This window comes from Aythya ferina (genome assembly GCF_964211825.1).
Source record: "Aythya ferina genome assembly, chromosome: 3".
Taxonomy (NCBI): Eukaryota; Metazoa; Chordata; class Aves; order Anseriformes; family Anatidae; genus Aythya; species Aythya ferina.
The window spans coordinates 55564798-55587184 of NC_140298.1; the positions used below are offsets into that span (position 1 = coordinate 55564798).

Consider the following 22387-nt stretch of genomic DNA (forward strand, 5'->3'; position numbering starts at 1 on the left):
TTTGTCATCAAAACAGAACTCATCTTAGGAGTTAGGTATAAACAGTTGTATCCAATAATCACTGATTTTATTGTATCTGATTTAGCAAATTATGGGTTATGATCTGCTGCTTTTTAATTGACTGAAAAATGTGGCACCAGCTGTAAAGTTGGGTTTCAACACATAGGTACACCAGTTGAATTGTTTACTGTCTGAAAATGGATTCCCATCTGGTCAAAATTGTGAAGGGGAATGTGATGGTAAAATTAGTTAATGTGACTAAGATCCTGATAAAGATAGACTTGAAATGTATATCCTGCGGAAGTTCCAACCCACAATTTCAGAAATAATGTTTTGCTGTATTGTTTGAGAAGAGGGTTGGGTAATATAATTTCAAGTAGTTTTATTTCTAGGCTATTATATTATACTTCATTTGAAACTTAAGTACATGAACATCATCAAAAAACGTCACAGTCTGAAAGTTGTGCCAAACATCAGAAAGCTTTCCGTTCAGCCATCAGTTCATGGAGGGAAGGGACATGGTACTGTGAACAGGCTTTAACTTGCCGTTGTAGTGCTGTTGTAGTAAAAGTTAATTGAATGTTTGTCCCTGCAGCCATTTACTCTCCTCTCCTCTCTCTCTCTCTCTCTCCCCCTCCCTTTTTTATACAGGGATGTGGCGATAGACACTGTGAAGACAGGAATGGGAGGAAAGGCTGGAAATAAAGGGGCAGTGAGCATTCGTTTTCAGTTCTACAGTACCAGTTTCTGCTTTATATGCAGTCACTTAACTGCTGGGCAGACTCAAGTGAAGGAGAGGAATGAAGACTATAAAGAAATCACGCAGAAACTCAGCTTCCCAATGGTAAGAGTCGGTGTACATATGCTGAAAACATGGGAGGTAAAGGCTGTATCCTTACATTGTGAATGTTGGTCTTATGCTGTCTTAGCACCCAATATGGCACTCCCTTTACAGAAGTTTTACACCTCTCAAAAAACACAGGTGCTGCAGTGCTTGGAAAGTCCTGGCCTTTGCAGAGTTTTCAAGCTGATCCTTCCGGACAGTGAGGCTTAACTGACATCTCTAAGGCCTCGTGGATGATATCTAGGTGACTGGTAGAGGCAGAGAGCCTGGTATTGGGAGCTCTTGCTGGCACTAGTTAGTAGGGGTTCCTAACAGACCATCCGTGCAGCTCCGTACATCAGTGCTTTAGCTCCTGCTTGGTGTATCAGTTCTGGGTCACTGACGGGTACGTTCCATTCTCTTCGTTTTGTCCTCTGGAGTGTGTCACTGTCAAGGAACTGCTGGCATTTCACAGTGTGGCAAGCAGACACTATTGGTCTGTATGAATACTTTTTCCTTTGAATGGTGTCAAATCGATGACTCTAGTGTTTTATTTCACACTTACCTCCTCAGGCCATCAATTACCCCATGGGATGTGCTTCTTTGCCTCCCTTAATGTTGGTTGCTATAATCTCCACAGTGTTTTCTTTTCTAGACCCCTTGGGAGAGGCCCTAAACCAGGGAGGGAATGGACCAGTTTGTGTATTCTGGGTAGTCAGCAGAGAAGGGCATTTAGGTTGCAAAGCATAAAATTTTAACTCCCTGTGGTTTGCAAGGTTTAGAGACCTGGCACATGCAGCATATTAATTAGTTGTGTTTTATGTAAGAAACAATACTGACAGTTTGGAAGTCCTGCATAGAATATCTGTTCTAGATGGTCATAAAGTTGTGCTTATGGTAGTTTTTCCTTGTAATCCCTCATTAACTGTTTTATGTCCTCTGCCCTTATGATAGCTAAATGTACCTCGTGTGTATAATACATATAAAGAGTGCCCTCTAGTGCTATGACAGCTACAGCTCTGAAACATTTCCTTTATGAATCCCTGGGTTTTAGGAGGTTCATAGATTGAAAGAAAATGACTGGATAGAAAATAGGATGTTAAACTTAGGACTGGAGTGAATTTTTATTAATATTTTATTCTAATACATTTTCAAAACTATGGCATGTGCACCTAAGATCAAATTTGGAGTTTGTTTTTAATTAAGATCTTTGTTGCTGAATGTGCCTTGGTCCATGTAGCAAGCACATTTTGTGTTTTATTTAGAATAAATAAATATATACATGTGAAATGTGCTAGGAAAACAAACAGATTTTTTATGTATATTCATGATAGCTAAACTGTGAATTTAAAACTGATGTCCCAGTTTAGATGTACCTTCAGAAAACAGGGGGCAGAATCTGATACTCTTGTTTACAAAATTCATCTCAGGGGGATGCAAAAGTGAAGTAACTAGTCCTTTCTGAGACGAATTTTAATACATAGAATATGGTAAGTATGTGGTTCAGTATGTAGTAATCCAGAGAGACTGAGTTGTACATTTCACTTTAAAAATTGTTTTCTTGAATGTGATTTAACATAAATAACATTAACCATGTTATTTAACTGTAAACTAGGGACGGAATGTGTTCTCACACGACTATGTCTTCTGGTGTGGTGATTTTAACTATCGCATTGATCTGACATACGAGGAAGTCTTTTATTTTCTCAAACGTCAAGATTGGAAAACGCTTCTGGAATTTGATCAACTGCAACAGCAAAAATCCAGTGGAAAAGTAAGGCAGCATGTCTCATTTGCTTATGCTTTAAAGTTATCATTTTTTTTTTTGACTACCTGTGTGTTGGCTTGCTCTAATTCCATGAGAGAAAGAGAAAGACACATTTTCAGACATTTGTTTATAGCACATGAATGTAGTAATTTGTTTAAAAGTCAGGATGTTGTTTGTTCACAAGAAAATTGATAGGTCACAATGGCACCTACCTCATCTATAACTTAATCAAAGAGATGTTATTTCTTTTCATAGATTTTTAAAGACTTCCATGAAGGGACTATCAATTTTGGACCAACATATAAATACGACGTTGGCTCAGAGGCTTACGATACAAGTGATAAGTGCAGAACCCCAGCCTGGACTGACCGAGTTCTTTGGTGGAGAAAGAAACTGCCTTTTGAAAAAACAGGTGTGTAGGGTCTTTTCTCCTTCCTTATTTGAAAATTGTTTCAATTTTCATCCAGAAGCCATGTAAGGAAGAGGGAGTTTGTGAACTCTGGACTTTGAGAGCTGTCTTCAGATGTGTCTCCTAGGCCTAGTCAAATTGCTGTGGCCTTACTAAAGCAGCTGTTATTTCAGCTTCATTGGAATAACTTGCAGAGATAGAGAGCCCTTTATTCTTGAGTGTGTGAACAAAGACTTCATGATACAGACTGAGAAGGTGCTAGGAGCTAGCTGAGGAACTGAAAACAACCGAGCTGTGGCAATCTAGAAATTACTGTGTTGCTTTTCAACAGAATTATTACTCCACATAAAGTTCCCATGCTATAAAGGCTAGATTCATAGTTTGTCTTGTCCTCAGTAGTTGTGTAAGCACTTTTCTGTAACTTCTTGTGCCTTGGTAACTCCTAGGAACATTTCTGCTAGTTTCTGAAGTGGAGGGAGATTTCATTAATTAGTGCTTATAAAGTACTTGGAGATCATATGTAGCCAGCACATCAGATGTGCCATAAACAATTTTCATTTCTTATTCAGAAGATACAATAGCAAAGTGAGAACGTATTTCTTTGTGTGTCCAGGGACAGTTTTCGTAACTGCTCTTTCAGTCTGTAGGTACATCTGTGTCCAAGTATTTATAAAGTCTGCACAACTTCATATTAAAAATGTTATCACTGGAGAAGTAATTTGGTTTGTGCCTGCAGATGTGATTTTTTTTCACATGTTAGGGAGCTACTGCCTGTAACCCAAGTCATACCACAAGCACTTCTAATTAAGCATAAAACTACAAAGCAAAATGGAGAATACGTGTTGATATTATGTAGAGTTATTCACACTTACTTAAGGAAAGAAAAATAAAGTAAAACAAGGAGCTTAAACCATTTATAGGGGTGTAAAGAAACATAATGAAGTTAAAACAATAAATGAGCATCCCTCTTGTGCAGGCTGTTCTTATTTTAGGAGAAAGAAAACCCTTCAGCATTTTCAAAGCTTGTTCTTTATTTTGCATGGCAAGACCAGCCCCTGGGATGACTTCAGTTAATGGAATGCACACAGAGTGTGGGACCCATCCAGCTGCTCTGCAAGAGCCCACTCCATGTAGGAGTGGGGGCAGGTTCCCTGCTTTGGAGCTCGTAGGCCTCCTGCAGGCAGCTCACGTGGGGATATGACTGTTCACCCCTCTGCCCAGCCCTGCTAGGGTTTTCTAATCAGTTTGTCACCAGAGGTCTCTTTTCTGCTGGTGGCAAAGCTCTTCTGCCTCTCAGCTCCAATTCTTTTCCCCTGCTTTTTTTTTTTTTTTCTTTTTCTTTTTAGCTGTAGGCTAGAGGACTGTTTGCTTTCTAAAAGGAAAGTGCAGCCCCAATGTGAGTGATTAGGGAGAAATGCCATATTCCACGTTAACTCATTTTCAATTCCTCAGGCAAGAAATACAGTTACCCATTAGCCCAAACAGTGACCTAAAACCTTTTATTGTCATTGACAGCAGTGTAATACCTCACTGCAGCATAATGTCTGGAGCACTTGCTGTCACCTTAGTGCATTGCAAAGAAAGTATTTTTAGTTTGGATTTGCATGAGGTTGATTTTTCCTTTTCTCTTCACTGCCTGCGTACTGTTCAGGTATGCAGCATGTTTCACAAATACCGTGTCTGTTTCCATGCTCAGTAAGAGGCCAGGAGGAAAAATACTAATATGACCCCAATTGCGCAGGTGATTGACTGAGGGGCGTTCAGATTACCATTTTGCAAGTGTCTTAATCTAGTGATCACCTGTCTATCTTATACTCCTTGTCCTTTCTGTATTTTGCTTTCTGTTTCCTAACTTATAAATCTTTTGGGATACAAGCTCTTTGAATGGCATACGCTGGAACAACTAGGGGGAAAAAAAAAACAAAAACACAACAACAACAAACATACCTCCCACTGCTAGGGTATACAAAGTGCTTCCTAATAAAATATCTCTTCACTGTTAGTAAAAACAGCTTTAAGTGTGTTTGAAATTCTGTTTTGTGCTGCACAGCTGGAGAGATCAATCTTCTAGACAGTGATCTGAACGCAGATACCAAAGTCAGGCACACGTGGACCCCTGGAGCCTTGATGTACTACGGGAGAGCGGAGCTACAAGCCTCTGACCACAGGTAAAGCCCTAAGCAAATAATAAGTGCCCAAGGCTGGAGTGTGTCATACCCAATCGTACCTTCAGAGTGAGGGATGGAGTCTGATTCTAACATGCTTATTATCTGTTCACTGTCCTGTTTGCTTGGACTTTTCTTTTGGTGGGTTTTTTACCGTGGTGGAGAGTATCCGTGGTTCTGTATTTATTTCTGCTCTAATCTCAGCAAGGGTTGGATAAGTTGCAGCAACAGAGTAGTAGTGTTAAGCTTCTGGTCTTCCCTTAGAAATGGAGGTTGCGGAAGGAGGTGAAAACAAAGACCAGTGCCTCTGGCTGGTCCGTATCTCATTAGCTTCTCTTTAGGGATATGAATGACCCCTCTTTGGTAAACTTGTTACTGCTTCACTTCTGTGAAACAAATTCTCAAATAAATACACCTTGCAAGTGCCGTAGTGTTCAGAATAATCTTTGTCATGGCCCTTCTAGCCCTCTGGAAGTCCTGCGATATTGTTCCTCCCAGCAGTGCTCGGTGACCCACCGTAACCAGCTCTGTGCTCCTCATGGCGCTCCCGCATGCGAGGGCTGTTCTGTGTTCCTCCAGCAGTGAAAGAACACGCCTCTCGCAATCAATTTCTCGGTGTCAAGGCTTTGACATTGCTGTGCTCGGCAAAGCACGGTGGAACTGCTGCTCTCATTATATAGGACCCTGAGGATGCAATCTGTGAAACACAGCTCTTGTACATTGGTTTTCTATCTCAGCAAACTTGACCGCAAAAAGTGCTTTTTAATTACAGTCAGCAGGTTTGTTTTCCCAAGGTTTGTGCTGGAAGAAAAAGGCTTAGCTACATCTTTGACATATGGAAATGCATTGTGATTCACTGTGTTTGTAGAAATAGCTAACTTTCCTATATACCTTTTTTTTTTTTTTTTTTTAATAATGAATGGTGTAAAGCTGAGCCAGAGGAGTTCAGACCAGATATAAGGGACAATTTCTTTACAGTGAGGGTTGTCAAACACTGGAACAGGCTTCCTACCGAGGTGGTTGATGCCCCATTCCTGACAGTACTCAAGAGGCATTTGGACGATGCCCTCAATAATCTGCTTTTACTTCTGGTTAGCCCTGAAATGGTCAGGCAGTCTACTCTACCCTACCCTACTCTACCCTACCCTACTCCCACATTATACACATAAAGAATTTTGTCCTTAGATTTTGGAAGACAGATAACTTTATGTGGCCATGTCTAGCAGAAAATAATGCATTGCCATCCTATTCGGCAGGTGCTTTGGGAAACAGTTGTATAAGAATGAGCAAAATATCCTGATATTTTTTGTCTAGGAGTTACACAGAAGTGCTACAGACAATTGTTACTTGAATTTGTCTGTAGTGTGTCCTTACTGTTACACTCAGCTTGTGCAGGACTGGTGAATATAATTAATCGTACTCGAGGCATGGTTTTTTGCTGCAGGAAAAATGAAACAGTCCATCAGACTCCATACTTCTGGGCCATATTGCCAGCTGCAGTGCTTTCTTGCTGTCAGACCTTAAGTAATTTGTTCTGCCTCTCTTTCTGTGTAGAAGATAAACAATAATCACTTCCTTCTAAGGTATACCAGGCTTAATTAGATATTTGTAATGAACTTTGACATTGTGGAGTTAAAAATGAGCACAGATACATAGAGTTAAACTATATAATGCTTGTCCTTCACACAACCAAATTTTTGCATGTCCTACTGTTTAACATTGGTTTTAGTGTTATATAAGCATCTCCTATTGGGTGATGTTAATTTTAAATAAGCATTTTTCTTTTGTTTCATGTAGGCCTGTGTTAGCTATTGTAGAAGTGGAAGTTCAGGAGGTTAATCAAGCTGCTCGTGAGAGTGTTTTCCAGGAAGTGTCATCTTTCCAGGGACCGCTGGATGCCACAGTAGTGGTAAATCTGCTGTCACCAACGCCGGAAGAGAAAAATGATTTTCCTGAGGATTTGCGTACAGAGCTCATGCAAATGTTTGAGGATTATGGCACTATTGTTCTGGTCAGGTAAATGTGGGATCTGAGATGGTATATCATCAGCATTCAAAAACACAGACCAGCAGTTGCCTTTTTGTCCCGACAGAATTAATTTCGCATTAGAAAGTAGTATGTGCAATTCCTTTACTGTGTGTTGAATTCTTCATTAGAAATTAAATACACATGTTTTGAGTATCTTTTACCTCTCGTCAGCCTGTTAAAGAAAGGGTCTACCAGCAGTCCTGTCTGAATGGAAGAGAACTTTATTCAGTATAGCACCGCAAAGCAGAGGCTTTGATGTGAGTCATCACCTTTAGACTCAGGCCTCATTTACGGGCACTGCTTCTGCTGGCCTTGCTTCACTTCCCTTGAGGAGGTCTGCTGCCTTCCAGTGCTCTTTCACACTCACTCGGATTTCCTGGCTGGCTCTCATTTCTTCTGGGGGTTGTTTTGCTTCTTTTGGGTTGTTTTTGAAGAGTATGGAGGATGCCTCATCCTGCAGAACACCGCAGAGCAGTTTAGTTTCATTCTGGTTGATTCAGTACAGGTCTCCAGCATAGTTATGGGACTTTTATTTTTGAGATACACAGGCAAAGCTGGACAAGATCTGAAAGGTAAACTAGAAAACAAGACCAGGAAATCGTTTTGTTTTATTTGACCCACTTATTGATAGAGAAGAATGATGACCATCAGGTATTATGAACTACTAAATATAAGTTGAGGGTCCAAAAGCAGCCTCACAGGAACAGCAGCACCACTTGCTTGTGAAGGAACGGAGCAAGAAAAGCAGATTCTTTGGTTTCTGTTTTTGTTTTAAATTGCTTGACAGTTTGATGGGATACTAATCCTTGGGGACACTGCATGCTCTCTAAAGTGAGAGATGCAGAGCCAAGGAAGGTAGTACAGAAGGAGTATGGTTAGCAGCCTAGATATCCTACCAATATCTGCTGAGGTGTTAGCACTGCTGCTTCAGGGACAACCTGGTAAAGGGCGTGATGCTGGGGTCACACAGGAGAGGGTGGGGGAAGAGGAAGAGCTCAGCTGGAATTCACAGGTCACTTGCTCCTCCTTGAAAAATTGTGAGTAAAACACAGTGAAAACTAAAGAAATCACTGTACTGTGGTTGCATTTAAGGCTTTTTATTCACTTGTGAAGTGAAATGTGCTGTTTTCTCTCCTCTGCCTTTTTTTTACTAGGATCAGTGGAGGTCAAATGCTGGTGACGTTTGAGGACAGCCAGTCAGCGCTTCGTGTTATGGATATAGATGGTGTCAAGGTAAGACCACCTCAAATCGTAATTTCCTACCAGATTTCGCAGAAGTGGTTACCTAGAATGAGATAGTTTCTAGCTAAATCAAGTGACGTTATTTTAAAGAAGCACAGTGCTTACAAAGTCCTTAGCTTTCGCAGCTGCTGAGGCTTTTAATGAAATATTTATTTCAGGAGGGCAGGAAATGACTTTTCTTGGAGCTCGCAAGCAGTGCTTAGGAACTGGGCTGTGATAACACTGCAAAATACATGGACTTGGTTGTTGTTTTGGCACTTGAAGCAGTTCTCTAGAGGTTATGTGACTCGATACTGTTGCCAAAGCATCCTCACGATTATTGTTCAGAGATTTTTGTTTCTCTTAAGTGTACGAAATAAACTTCTCCCAGGCTGGAACGAGGTGATTCATTGCCCTCCACGGTAAACTCAGCACTAGCTGTAAGCGTTTACCTTGTCGGTCCCTGCTCTTCCTTCCCACACAGACACTACAATTCATCAGCCCCCTCATTCATGCTGCCTGTGTGTGGGGCCGCGCTGTAAACTTAACACTGAAGTAATGGATTTAACCCTTTGTTCTTCTTTCACATTTGGAGTTTCATCTTTGAATTGGGCCCATTTAATCAGTTAATCTATAGCACAGAATCAAACACAGTTGTAAGTGTACAACGTGTCAAGAGACTCAGAACCTGAGACAGGAACTTTCCAAATGAATGTGGCTGCCAAAGCTGCTGTTTTGGATACACCTTACCCCAAAATGTCGTGAAGCAACAGATATAAGATGCTACAATCTTAATCTGTTCAATAATACACTTTACATATGCACAAACCATCGTACCTGGGATTTCTGAGGAGAGTCTCTCCTTACAGATTGGAGCAGGCAGCAAGTTTCTGTGCGTTTCAAAGCTACCGACTCAGAAATGGAAGCCTCCCACACCATTATTACTATCACAGTATCATTTTGATGATAGCTGATGTTTCACCTATTTCTCAAGTAATTCCCTAATGCAGCAGCACGGCTTTTGAGTTTTGAAGCTAATTTTCTTTCAAGAATATTGTTATTACAGTCTGAAAACTTGGTTATAGGGGTAGGAAGTGTGCTTCCTTTTCGCTTATCTTCTGAGATGGAGCTTTAGTTATATCAGTTTGTCAGCACTTGCTTATTTTGTTCAGGTGTACTTATTTTGTGAAATTGCTTGGAAAAGGGGAAACAATTTTGTCTGTTTTAGGTCAGAGGCAGAACAGTGAAGATCCGACCCAAGACCAAGGACTGGCTAAAGGGACTTCAGGAGGAAATTGCTCGAAAACGGGAAAGCATTGTCCCCATGTCCCCCACTGCAAACTCCTGTCTTCTGGAAGAAAATTTTGACTTCTCAAGTTTGGACTATGACTCAGAAGGTGAGAAGCAGGTTCCTAAGCTGAGCTGTGAGAAATTGCTTTGGTGACTTTGATTGCACAGAGCAGGTACAGTAGGAGTGCAATCAGGATCTTCATTTGCAATAAAACCACACTTCTTAAAAAGAAGATTGTAATGAAAACCATGCTTAGGATTGTCCTAACAGCTTAGTGTTATAAACTATATTAGCAAATCCTACGTGTGGTACAGTTGTCTGTGTAGAAACAAAATGTAGTGAAGTGCAGGTTACGAAAAAAGCCTGCCCAACCTGTATATTAAATTAATTCGTTGATAATAGGGAGAGATGGAGAATGCATTTGCTCATTGAATCTGTGGATTTTATGTTTTAATTCAGGTGATATAGTGGAGGATGAAGATGATTATTTAGATGATGCTTTGTGTCAACAGTTAGAAGCAGACTCAGCAGAAGATTTGCCTGATGGCCCTGGACACTTTGCATCCGCAGCTTTTTCAAGCAAATCTGGACAAAACCCACAGCTGTACAAAGGTAAATTATGTACATTCCTTAAAGTAAGACCTGAATGCTTGTTGTTTGTTCTCCTCTTGTCTGTATTCCCCTGTTCGTTTATATTTCGACTGTAGGTCCTTCAAAGATAATGATCATCTTTTTGATACATGTCTGTACAGTGCTCAACCCCTATCAAGTGTGTGACTGTAACTGAGGCCCTCAGGCAACAAGAACAATACAAATAAAAAAGCTTAGATTCTTCTTCTCTTCAGCCCAGGGCAAAGTAGTAGTGCTAAGGAATGCTGGTTTCCTTTTAGAGTCATGAGAAAATAAGTCTTTTTATCCATTTGGTGCTGTTATACAGCACCAGGGCTGTACAAAATACAAAATCATCCGTACTTTATTTTCTCATTGGTGAGGGACAAAGCAAAATCAAGTGAAAGGATTGCTGTTGATTTGGTGATGGGCTTTGCTCTGCCCTTTAAGCAATAGATGTGTGGCAGTGCAGTCTGGAGTAAGCTGGACTCTCCAGGATGTTTTGTTCAAACTGACTTCAAAAGAAGCCTAAAATTACTCCTTTGCTTCTGTTTTTATTTCTGAAGAAGTCAAGGTTCACGCTGCAGGTATATTCATTCTTCTGGTGCTTTGCAAATGTGTTGCCCTTTTTATCTGGTCACCTGGCTTGTTTGCATATTACTACGAAATTCCATGGTAAAGGGAAGTTAATGCTCTGAAGAGAACACTGATACAAACTGCAGCAGGAACTAGCCACAGCAGCAGTTTCATTACGCTGGGGTGCGATCAGGACATGCTCTACCGGCCAAGCACAGACAAGATGGATCACACATTCAACACTTCCCCAGTGATTCAGGAGCTGTCCTTCTGCACTCTCACAGAAGCGAGCTTTATGGCATTAACCTGCAAACTTTCATACCTTCAAAGGGTGAGTCAGAAGCAGAGTTCACAAAGATTAAATAAAACTGCTCAGTTGACACCGACAGATGTCCCAAGCCGTCCCGGTGATGTACAGCTCTCCTGCCCACCTTCAGTCACGTGCTTCGTGCAAGGAGGGAACAGACCCAGAAACATAGCCCCGAGCCAAGGAGTGATCTGTTGTTATCAAATACAGCACAAACAATCACTTCGTGTTACAGGATGAGTTGCCCTTCAAGCACCTCTGGCCTGCTCTGTGATGATTCATTACGCCACAGAGCCCTGCAGTGATTCTTTTCACCCACGCTAACTCTTCTCCACCAAAGATATCAAAAAGTAAATAGAGGCTGTAAAGTACGGTTTGAAGGAGGTCAAGGTTGGGGTCACGATCTCCCACAAGTCAAAATATGATACACTCAGTCCATCTTGGAAGTCTCTGCAATTTCAGGTGCCTCCATAAAGCTTCCAGTTCTACCCGAGTGTCTTGTAATCAAAGGTATGGTGATTGTAGAGCTGGTGTTAGACACAGATGGAAGCCGAGGACAGGAGCACAGCGGGGTGTGTGTGCGTGTGTGTGTGTGTGTGTTTCAGAGGTCAGAGAATGGCCTCACAAAACTGATGTTCCCGGGAGCCACTGCCAAAAAGCAGCAGTCTTTTAAGGGGGGGGGATCGAATGGCGATGGCTGACGTTTTTGTCTTCTGCTCAGTGTTACTGCCAGAATTTCAAGCTGTGCCTTTGGGTGTCTGCATGACTCCCTGGATCCTACTGGTGAGGCCGTATCTGCTGCTTAGAAGTCCAGAAAATGCAGGGGGAAGAGGGGGGCAGGCTGGGCAGGTCACAGGCTGCGTCTCTGCGGCTGCCAGCCGGTGCTGAGTGGGAGCAGGAAGCCGTGAGGCAGCTCAGCACTCCCTGCAGAGCACGGCTTTTTGAAAAACGGGAATTTTTGTACAAATGCCTAAAGCGTGAGGAACTGCTGCTTCTCAGCTCCTTCCCCATCCTCTCCAAACCGCAGGGACAAAACGAAACCCAGTGGATTTATGGCTTTATGGCCCTAGGGACCGTATCTGCATGGCTGGGCAGGGAAGGGAGGTGAGAGAGCCCTCAGTGCAGCCGACTGAGAGAACAAGCAATCCCTGCTCCTCTCCTCTCCAGCTGTCAGAGGGGCTTAGGTGGGATGACAAGGCAGTAGTCTGATCAGTGAAGGTGCAATCAAGGGCTGTCACGTTGAGGCAGGTGTTCCTGTTATGAAACAGTGCTGGGAAGCAGAGATGTGATGAGTGAGCGATTCTGACAGGATTTTCTCCAGCATGAAAACAGTTCTGAGCAAGGAAAGCTGCCTGATCTTCAGAGGGAACCTCAGTGTTCAGGAAGGAGGAGCAGGGAACTGAGCGTGAGGAGCCTTCTCGTGGCTGCACGTCACAGTTTGACTGCTACCAGTTGCTGAAATCCACCTCTGAAAAGCTGCCAGTGTAACGAGGTGACCAGTAACCCTGAAATCAAACGCAGGCAGCCTTTTTGTCAGTGGCAATGCTGATAAATGTTGGAAAAGGAGAAAGAGAAGTAAACATTTGACAACAGGGTAGATGTTTCTTGGAGTGGGAGACATTCGGGGGAGCAAAACAGTACGAAAGGAGCCTCCCCGATTTGGTGCCTTTCCTCTGTCGAGTATCTGATAGACCTTTTCTGTGATTTCCCCAGACGACACAGCCCTGGCTGACCTGAAGCAGGAGCTGGAGCGAGGCGGGGAGCGCCACCACCGCTCTCCCAGCAGGTCCCTCTCCGTTCCCAACCGGCCTCGGCCGCTCCAGCCGCCACAGAGGCCGCCTCCTCCTGGTGAGTGCCACTTTCTTAACAGGGTGATTTCCCCAACCGAACAGGTTTTTGCCTGCCATTGCGGGGTGACAAAGCAAGTAAAGTTGTTCTGAAAAGTCAGGCTGTCCATACACTCGCTTCCCAGTCTGTTTCAGTCCGACTATGGCTGCAGCTAGCACTGGGGGAAAGGCTGTCCTCAGGACAACAGATGCTCCACAAAGAAAGGCCCTTGTGCCTTTAGTGAGGATGGAGTGCCCTTTCTAACTCATCACTCAGCCAGCTGACCAACCACTTTGCCACAATAAACAAAGTACCACTATTTATCCCTGCTGGCTTCAAAAGTTGTGTTTTCTTATAGTTCTTTTGTTTCTGACTTAATTGTAATCTTCTTTCTAAAAGCTTTGACAAAATTCTTGTTCTGCACAAGCATCTGTCCTTTTCTGCTCAGCAAGCAGTTCCTGCTGGTTGTTGTGTTCAGTGAGGCAGGAGGAGAGTGGTGCTGTTTACCCAAGCTCTGCTCACCTGAGGGGCCATCAGTGCTTATGGCTCCTGTTTTTATGGATGCATCTGGATGAGTGATGGTTGCTAGATCAGCATGATCATATTGGCCTTCTGCATGACACAAGCTATGCACTGCCTTTTTTTTTCATCCCCAAAGCCTCTCTTCTTTACATATTTTCCAGTCTTAATTTAAAAGTTCTGTCAGTCTCGCTGGTATCAGTACTTCTGTGCCTGGAAGGCAGCGTTAATGCCCAGCTGAGGTACCCAAATTGTTAAACAAAAGCAAAGCTAACTAGGAAATTGCCTCCTGAGACAGTTCAAGATTTCATCACTTTATTTTTTCACCTGAGACTAAACCAGTAGCAGTTTCAGCCCATGACTCCTCCTAGATCAAAGTGTTTTGCTCTTGGCACCAAGCCAGAGGGACTCAAGGTCCCTGGTGTCCCTCAGGAAGGTCTTGCCTAAATGTGCCCGTTGCCTGGAGGAGCAGGAGGCTGACAGCATCTCCTTCATTTCCCAAAAACCCCTTCAAAGAGCATGGGGTTTGCACCATAGCAGGTACGACGTTGTGCCAGCTGCTGAATCTCACAGGCCGTTTTTGTTCCTCTTTCAGCTGGATCATCAGGCAAGAAGTCCTCCTCGGATGGCTCCCTCTCCTCAGGAAGCCACGCCACCTGCTCCATCTTGGCAACGGCGAAGCTGCTGCCTGGAGCCCCGCAGCAGCCGGTGAGCCCTGCCCCTCTGCGGCCACGTGGCACCATCCCCACCTCCCCATCCACACAGGCACCGAGCATCGCCCACACGATGCGCCTGTCATCGTACAGGGAAGGAAGTTGATCACTTGCCCGAGTTAGAAAAGCCAAGAGGAATGTGTTGTGCTGTCAGACCAGACTGCAGGACCTGCTGCACCCCAGAAAGAATGTATTAAGCTGACAAGAATTAGAAAGGCCAAAAAGGGGGAGAGAAAACGGCGCACAACCAGGGCACTCTTGGTTTATCTTAGGTGTTGCTTTCTGACAGATGCTAACTTGCATTTAGAGCACCGTGATAATGTGCTTTAAGTCTTTTCTTACCTCTTTTGGATGGGCTACACGAGTGCCTAGCATGTGGGAAAGGTTCCCCATCATCAGTAAGGCTGCCAGCCTGCTCAGCAGGGAAACCAGGACCTGAATGTGGAAGCAGCTGCCCCCTCCTCTCTTCTTAGGTGGAAACCCTTACACGCTGAGCAAGGGATGGCTGAGCGGCCAGCTGTGGCCATAAGCCACATGGATACGTCTCTCCTCAGCAGATAACCAAGACCTAATACCTGCCAAAAGACAACCCAACATTTCCGTAGTATTCATAGATTGTTAAATAGCCACAGGCAAAACCAGAACTTTACAGGTGTGTGAGCTTAGCCGTAAGGTTACAGGTGTACCAGAAAGAACAGTTCTCTCCAGATGACTCATTCTTTTTTTTTTTTTTTTTATTTTTAAAGCCTAAAGTCCGGACTGGGATAAGCAAACCTTACAACGTCAAGCAGATCAAAACCACCACAGCAGAGGAAGCAGAAGAAGCTATTAGATGTCTTATGGAGGCTAAAGGAGGTGAGTACAGCTTCGTAACGGACTTCCAAAACTCTTTAAATAAAGAAGTCTGTAGGTGTGTTTATCTTTCCCGTCATAGCCCAGATGCGTTTATTTCTGTTCAGCAGCTCAGCTGAACACTGACACACACGTTCTTGCAAGATTGTGCTCAGTGTTATCTGTCAGGTTTGATAACGCTAGCCTTTTTTTTTCCTAGATGAGTTGTGTATTTTCTTGTAGAACCTGTTACTAGGAGCAGTTGGGTTATTTATGTCCAGATCCAGTCTGAAAAACTGAAAGATAAAGGTGGGATCTTCCTCGGCTGCTCGTGTTACCTGCGAGTTGCATAAGAGATATTTGCTGCTCCATTTATTGCATGCTCACTATTCCGAGTAGAATTTACAGAGCAGGTACAGCTGTGGGGGAAATAACCTGGGTTCTGCTCATAGCTGAACAGGAATCAGAATTGTTACCTAGAGAAAAGCTTGTGCCACTTTTAGCTTGAGTATCTGCGGAAAGGCTACTTCATGTATTAGGATCGGTACCAATGCCCTGGAGATAAAAGGGCAAATTAGAACAGGAAACGAGGTAGAGCTTCGTTTCTGAAGCTCCAGCCCTGTGAGCACACCCTCCAGGGCTGGAAGTAGCCTTGTTTTTGCTGATGCATATAAAAGAAAGAATGCAGGAGGTTGCTATGTGAGCTTGCAAGGCTCTCTGTTTACAAGGAAAAATTGTCCCTTTTTGTTCGTACATACAGCTAATGCAGCCTGGAACAATCCCATTTAATTAGAAATTTAATTAGAAATATCTTTAAGGCATTTTGATGTTTGTTCCTCAGAGAGCGCCGTGCCTTTATCTCTGAAGTCAGAGATACTCCCTGTTAAGTCTGAAATTCACGTGAAGGGTTTCACTCAGCTTGTGTAAGGAACCTCACCTGGTCAGCGTCACTTTCAATTGCCTGTGCCCTACCACCAGGCAGCATTCACAGTTCTCCACCAAGTGACCTCCAAGAGGTGCTCAGTGCTGTTATCTCTTTGATCCAGATCAGGAAACCCGGGCAAAAGGAGGCTCAGGCCTTGAGCCCAGTAGGGCAGCACCCCCAGGCAGGGTTTATCCGCTTGGCCAAATGGTGACACAGCGCTGCTGTGCTGGCATCAAGCGTTTCCAACAAGGAAGGTTTTCCTTAACTGCTCTTCACAAATGTAAACATTCTAGAGCCAGGCTCACCAAGGTCCAGTTATTTCTAAACCCTACATTCCCTTCCTGAGCACTGCTCCCTTCAGGCATGCACATTTTGGAAAACACGATTTTGAAAGAAATCATCTTGATGCTACGTTTCTGATCAGGCCAAGCCAGTAACTGGTTTTGCTTTTCAGGATTACAGGAAGATGTGCCGAAGCCTGCTCCAGCTAGAAACCAAATGTTGACCAAAGCCGAGCCTCTCCCCAGCATCACAAAATCACCGTCCTTTCCAGGGGCGCAGGCAGGACCGGCGCTTGTGCCCCACCGCCCGCCACCCAAAGTTCCAACCACAAAGAAGCCAGCCCCGCTGCAAAGGACTGCAGTCAGGATGGAAAACGTGAGTTGCAGCCAAAGGCATCCAGCCTTCGTTACACAGGGCAAAGATGGCAAAAGGGGTGGGCTGTTAAAGTTTTTAGGAACCCTGTTATATAAGGTGTACCCAGTGCTTAGTCAACGGGCACTGAAATGGTTTTGTGCACTGCAGCCTTTGAGGGCAAGTCCCTGTCTCTCCCCTTTAAAGACAAACATCATGTGGGACAGCATCAAATGCTTTGCACCCATCCAATCTGATGTCAGGTGCTCTTCCTCTGTCCACCAATGCCGTAACCCTATTGTGGAAGGCCACCAGATCTGTCAGACAAGTTACTTCTAGGCCAATGCACCAAAAATGGCCATCATCTCATTTGGGAGCCATCTCCCAGAATGCTTTTTCTCTTCCCGTGTTTTTACTCTGATTATGAAGCATCAGAACCATCTTCACAGCACACGTATCTAGTTGTTTCAGTAAAATTGGGAAGAAAGACTTCCTTGCTATACAAAGAATTAGTGTTTCAGTCAATCTCAACAGTTCTATTTTTTCTTTTTGAGTTATTTCTGCTATCTAAAGACTGCAGTTCAAGTCAGAGACAAAACTGCTTAGAAATCTCTGATTTTTTTTCAATCCCAGCACTCTTTGGCTGAGCATTAAATTCAAGCACCGAGCCTAGCTGCCTTACTAACAGGGAGAGCAGGGGTATACATCTGCAGGATAGAGCTCTGCCATGGATCCCAAATAGTGAGAGGCAGCTGATGTGCAGGATTTAAGACTCATCTCTTCTTTATCAGTGTTCGCTTTTAATCACGAGTGTTCTGCTCGGTATCGTGGCAGCTTCCTGATCCATAGCCAGTTCTGCGTCCTGCTCAGAGACATCCAACTTTTCTCACATGCCTTATAATGGGATTCAGCATTTCACTACTCAAGAGCTGAAGTTCTTAAAAATACTCACCCGTAGGCGTGGGTTTTTAATCTGTCAGGTCTCTACAGTGGCTGTATTTCTTCACCTCCTAGGGCTGCTGAAATGATTGTTTAATAGTGAAAGCCATTTAAGTACCAGAGCAGCACAAATGTATAACCTTTCAGATCCTGCCTTTGACAGAACCTCAGCAAGCTTTGTTCCAGGTTGGTAGGAATCCTGCCTTACCTTCCTTTGCCAAGGCATTCACCCCTCTGTAATGGAGTTTGTGCCATCTCCACTGAGCAAAATCAAAAAGAAAAAACAGACACCAGTGTGTGCTTTTTCCTTAATCATTCAATACGAAGGAGTGATCCAGTTGTTTTCTATTTATCTTGTCCCCACTCCCAGGGCACTCCTGCAGAGTGCTACCTTGGTGTTAGTTACATGAAATCTCTTGCAGGAATTTCTCTATTTCAGTTTGACTCTGGTATCAGGCTTACAAGTTCCTCCATCCGCATCCTGTACGTGAATACGTCTATCCAGCCCACCTCTATTTCTATCGTTCAAACAGCCACGCACTCAAAAGCATGTGTTATTGCAGACAGAAATGACAGGGGCTGTGGCATGACACGAGCTGATGAGCCCCCGTTAATATAGCCCCCCCCCCATGCATTCTTGCTTAAATAATATGAGTCAGCAGGGAGATGTAACAAATAACTCCTCAGAACTGTGTCAGTTTGGCCTGGAGCTAAATCCTGACATGAAAGGGAGATGGTCACAGAGAGATTTTTCATACAGGGAGCGAACAGGCTGTAGGATCCTTGTCCTCACACAGCACTCTGTGCATGAACACTGGTCCAAGGCACGATGGCTGAGGCAGAGCTAAGCAGGTAGAGTTTCAAATCGTGCTGCCAAGCCTCCTCTTTGTACTGCTTTTTTTCTTCCAGAACTGTCAGCTTTTCTCGGTAACGCCATAAATAAAACTTGTGCTCCGAGTGACTCACAGTTCAAGGTACCATTTTTGTTCTCAAACTTCTGGTTCCTTTCTCCCCCCTCAGGCCACGTCTACAGCCGAGCAGTGTGACCACCAGGCAGCACAGAACCCTTTTGGCTCGACAGAGCCCTGTCTCGAAGCCGCAGCTATTCTCAGTCCGACCAAGATTACTCCAGTCCCCAAGCCCAGAACAGCACAGCCTGGGAAGCCTCAGGAGAGCAGCGAAAAGCAGCTCCCTTCGCCAAGCACGGCCGAGGCCAGCGCACTGCCTCCGCAGGGCACAGCCTTTGTCCCGAAGGTGCCACCGCGAAGAAAGAAGTCGGCTCCTGCAGCTCTGCACCTGCAAGTTCTGCAGAGCAGCGACAACCCGCTCCTGCGAGGGCTGATGTTCAACTCCAACAACAACAACCCTGGGCTCTGCCCCCAGCCTCAGGACTCCGCCATCCTCCACGCTGCTCCCTCGCAGTCCGCCCTCCTAGCCCCTACGTTCTCTGCCAGCCCAGAAATCACCACAACAAAACAGCTGGCACCAAATACTGAACGGATCGCGAACCTTCAGGGTCCTCCTCCTCTGCCAGGCCAGCATGCACAGCTCGCAGATAGCAGCTCCCTTGCAAAGAACATCGGTCTTTTGGACCTGGACTCTTCCTGCCACCTTTCCCTACAGGCAGCATCAACGACTTCTTCAGCACAAACTCCAGAGAACTTAAAACTCCCCGGCTCAAAAGATTTCAGCCACTGGGTTACGTTCAGCGATGACGAAGACAGTGGTGCGCCGTCAGAAGGGTTCGACAAACTGCTCAGCTCAGAGCAAAACAAAAATGCCTTGGTGAACACAAATAATAATTTAGAATTGTAAAGTTTGTCCCCTTAATGTTAATCCCCGTAATTATGATGCAAAATAAAAACCTTTTGCACAAAGCTCCATTAAGGAAATGCCATCTGTCCGTGCTACATTTCATTGCCGTGTTTAAAGACAAAGGTACTGCCCCTGGAGGGAAGTGTACAGAGCAGCCTAACGTCACCTACAGTTTGTTTGAGAAGTTCTTTATTCCAAGTTATTTCTCTTTATTAATCCATCTTAAGGTGTTTTATTTCAGCTACGAGTTGTATGTTAGAACATGTAATGATATATGGAAAAAAAAAGATATTAAGAAAAACATTTTCCTGTAAAATATATATTAACCTATTGCTGTCACCTAAAATAAAGCACCCTTATCTTGACTAGCTAGACCGCTACAGTTATTCTGGAACAAACGTCCCTAGGGGGAATGCGCAGCAGCAGAACTTAGAGCAGTAACCCCGCTAAGTTTCCACTGGGAAAGGCTTAGGCGTTGTCGTCCTGGTGATAACTGCAGACCTTGCTCACTCAGTCCTGTGTTGGAAACAGGAGGTGTGTGCTGTGAGCATGCGAAGCAGAACTACGAGCGCCGTTGCCCAGACATCAGCCCTGCAGCCTGTTCATTCTGTACCTGGGAAGAATCTGCCACCTGCTGCATGAACCTCAGCAGCTTTTCTCGAGGTTTTGGTAAGGACACCCCCGGTGCTAAATTGTCTGTCAGCTGCTGGAGCTGTGCAGGCTCTTACCTCGCCTGTGCAGTACAGCTGGAGAGCAGAGGGGCCGTTTGTTTGAAACAGGCAGTGAGAAATGATTGCAACGTCTTGTGGTGATTTGTTAATTTAATAATAAAAGATCTTGATGCTTTGCCTAAGGAGAATGTTTTAAAGCAGTAGGTATGGCTAAAAAAAAAAAAAAAAAAAAAAAACAACAAAACAAAACAAAACCTCTTGTTTTCAGGTTTTCTGCAGAAAAGCTGTATTAAAAGAAAGTTCTGAGCTTTTTTCTTCCCTGCAGGAAAATTATATGACTTGCTCTCAGTTGCTTGGAAACTGGGATTCAGCCACTTCCCTACTATTAATACCGCGCTATCTCACTGCCGTGACCAAATTTTGAACACACGGCATCCTGTAAGAGAGGATGCTGCCTCTGAACACCTGCCGTCCTCTGCTCTCTCGCTCCCCAACACCGATAAAACCCAGAGCTAAGCTCCTTACAGACGTGCCCATTCAGCACAGCAGCCAGCTGGTGAATCACGAAGCGACAGGACAGTCAGCTCCATACAACACGACACAGCCCCTTACCCTCCTCATCCTCCCCTTAAAACATAGCGATTATTTATGGACACAGTTCAGTATGAAACACTAAGAGCAATAAAAAAGAAAGAGTACCTTATATGACCACGGCCAGCATCTTCTGCAAAGATAATTAGCAGCTTGAGGACAGCCAATTTACATGGTAATGAAAGCGTTAGCAGGAAAGCCAATTAAAGTGGATTTACACAAGTCAAATAAAATCTACTTCATTACTCTCTTTGACTAAGGAAAATATCTGCCCTTTACCATTTTCCCTTACGTCTGTGTATGTGGCAAGCTGCCCGTTCGACTACAAATCCCTGTTTTCCACCACCGGTGACAGCACACACTGTTCAATCACAGCAAACCAAGGGAAAGTGACAGTCCAGCTGAAAAGGACAGAGCAAGGTATGAAGAACCTGCTCCCTCACTGCATTACCCCTCACACTGTGCCCAGTACCTCAGCCAGGAGCTTTTCAGAGGCAGCTGCTTGTGTCCCGGGCTCTGGTTTTAACGTCCAGGACAAGGGAAGCAAGGCCAGGCTTGCTCTGCATTTGGGAAACCATCACAGAAGACTCAGGCTGCAGGAGAGGATTCTTTCCTGCTTGTTCTGGACTAAGCCCGGCCCCACCACAACGTGAACAAAGGCCAAGTGACCGACATTGTCCGTACCTGCTCCCCTTTTCTTCTCTTGAGATTCGTCTTCATCAGATTCCTGCTTGCATCATGCTACGGAAGTGCCATTTCCACCAGGCGCATGATTTCTGGGAAATCACCTCCTTTTCTGTAGGCAGCACAGCAGCGCTGATTTTTGTAAAAGATACAGAGAGTAAAAAACCTCCACAACAATCAGTGTGGTCACACACACAGAAACTTGGGAAGTAAAGAAAAGCGGGAGCTTTACTCGTTTTGTTTGTTCTCCACAGTATTAATGTAACTCATGACATTCTCAGTAGCTGTTAGCAAAGCCACTGCTCGAACTGCAACCAGCAGAGACCAACGTAAGCTTTTTATACTGCTGGTCAGTGTTGACTATTTAGATGCATACTTTGCAGCAAGAGCGGTGTCTCATTTTGGAACAGCAGAGCAGTAAGATAGGGTGGGTAAGAAATCTTCCTTCAGCACGTATACTTTTAATGCAAAGCATCTTTCTCAACTTTCCTTTAGGGAGAAAACAACAACTGCATTTTACCAGCTCCTTATAATCTGATGGGCTTTGTAGGTAGGTGATCACTGAAACAACAGCAAAAAAAGGGAACCAAAACCGAAGTATTTTTTTTAGAATTTCCACTCTAATAAAACTGTATTTTTATTGTTCCTTTTTTGGGTCCAAATTTGACATTTTCACCAGAGTGAAAAGTTGTCCTTTCCTTGATAGCTACACTGCCTAGCACCATGAAGCACAAATCACCGCTTGCACTACTGTAAAAACAGCAATTAAAAATTTGATTACTGTTGCTACCAGAAATACCAGCACAGGTACACAACAGTGCCGGACAACCCCAAGCAGGAGAGCTGACAAATTCCTGTCAGCGTTCCCTTCCTGCCTTACCATTTGTGTCTCAGCGCAGACAGCTCCCACACACCTCCTAGCCACACCTGCAGCTGGGCGGGATTAAGGACAGTGCTTGAGGTGTAAGAATCCGCCCAAAGGCTCTGTGTTCTGAATTAACGCGACACCAGAGAAGCACAAGAGCTTACGGGTCTAACGGGA

At 44.2% G+C, this 22387-nt stretch overlaps 1 protein-coding gene across 2 annotated transcripts in view; it reads left to right on the plus strand.

Annotated features, from left to right (window-relative positions):
• Positions 1-19764, plus strand: part of SYNJ2 (synaptojanin 2) — a 62619-nt gene extending 42855 nt beyond the window's left edge. For both annotated transcript variants that reach the window (XM_084515787.1, XM_084515788.1), the window contains exons 15-27: positions 652-844; positions 2439-2597; positions 2847-3003; positions 5051-5168; positions 6963-7181; positions 8348-8426; positions 9643-9811; positions 10165-10317; positions 12911-13045; positions 14139-14251; positions 15003-15111; positions 16467-16669; positions 18605-19764. In XM_084515787.1, coding sequence (XP_084371913.1) covers positions 652-844; positions 2439-2597; positions 2847-3003; positions 5051-5168; positions 6963-7181; positions 8348-8426; positions 9643-9811; positions 10165-10317; positions 12911-13045; positions 14139-14251; positions 15003-15111; positions 16467-16669; positions 18605-19399 — 2602 coding nt within the window. In that variant the 3' untranslated portion in view covers positions 19400-19764. The remainder of the gene's footprint in view (positions 1-651; positions 845-2438; positions 2598-2846; positions 3004-5050; positions 5169-6962; positions 7182-8347; positions 8427-9642; positions 9812-10164; positions 10318-12910; positions 13046-14138; positions 14252-15002; positions 15112-16466; positions 16670-18604) is intronic.
• Positions 19765-22387: the final 2623 nt, after the last annotated feature.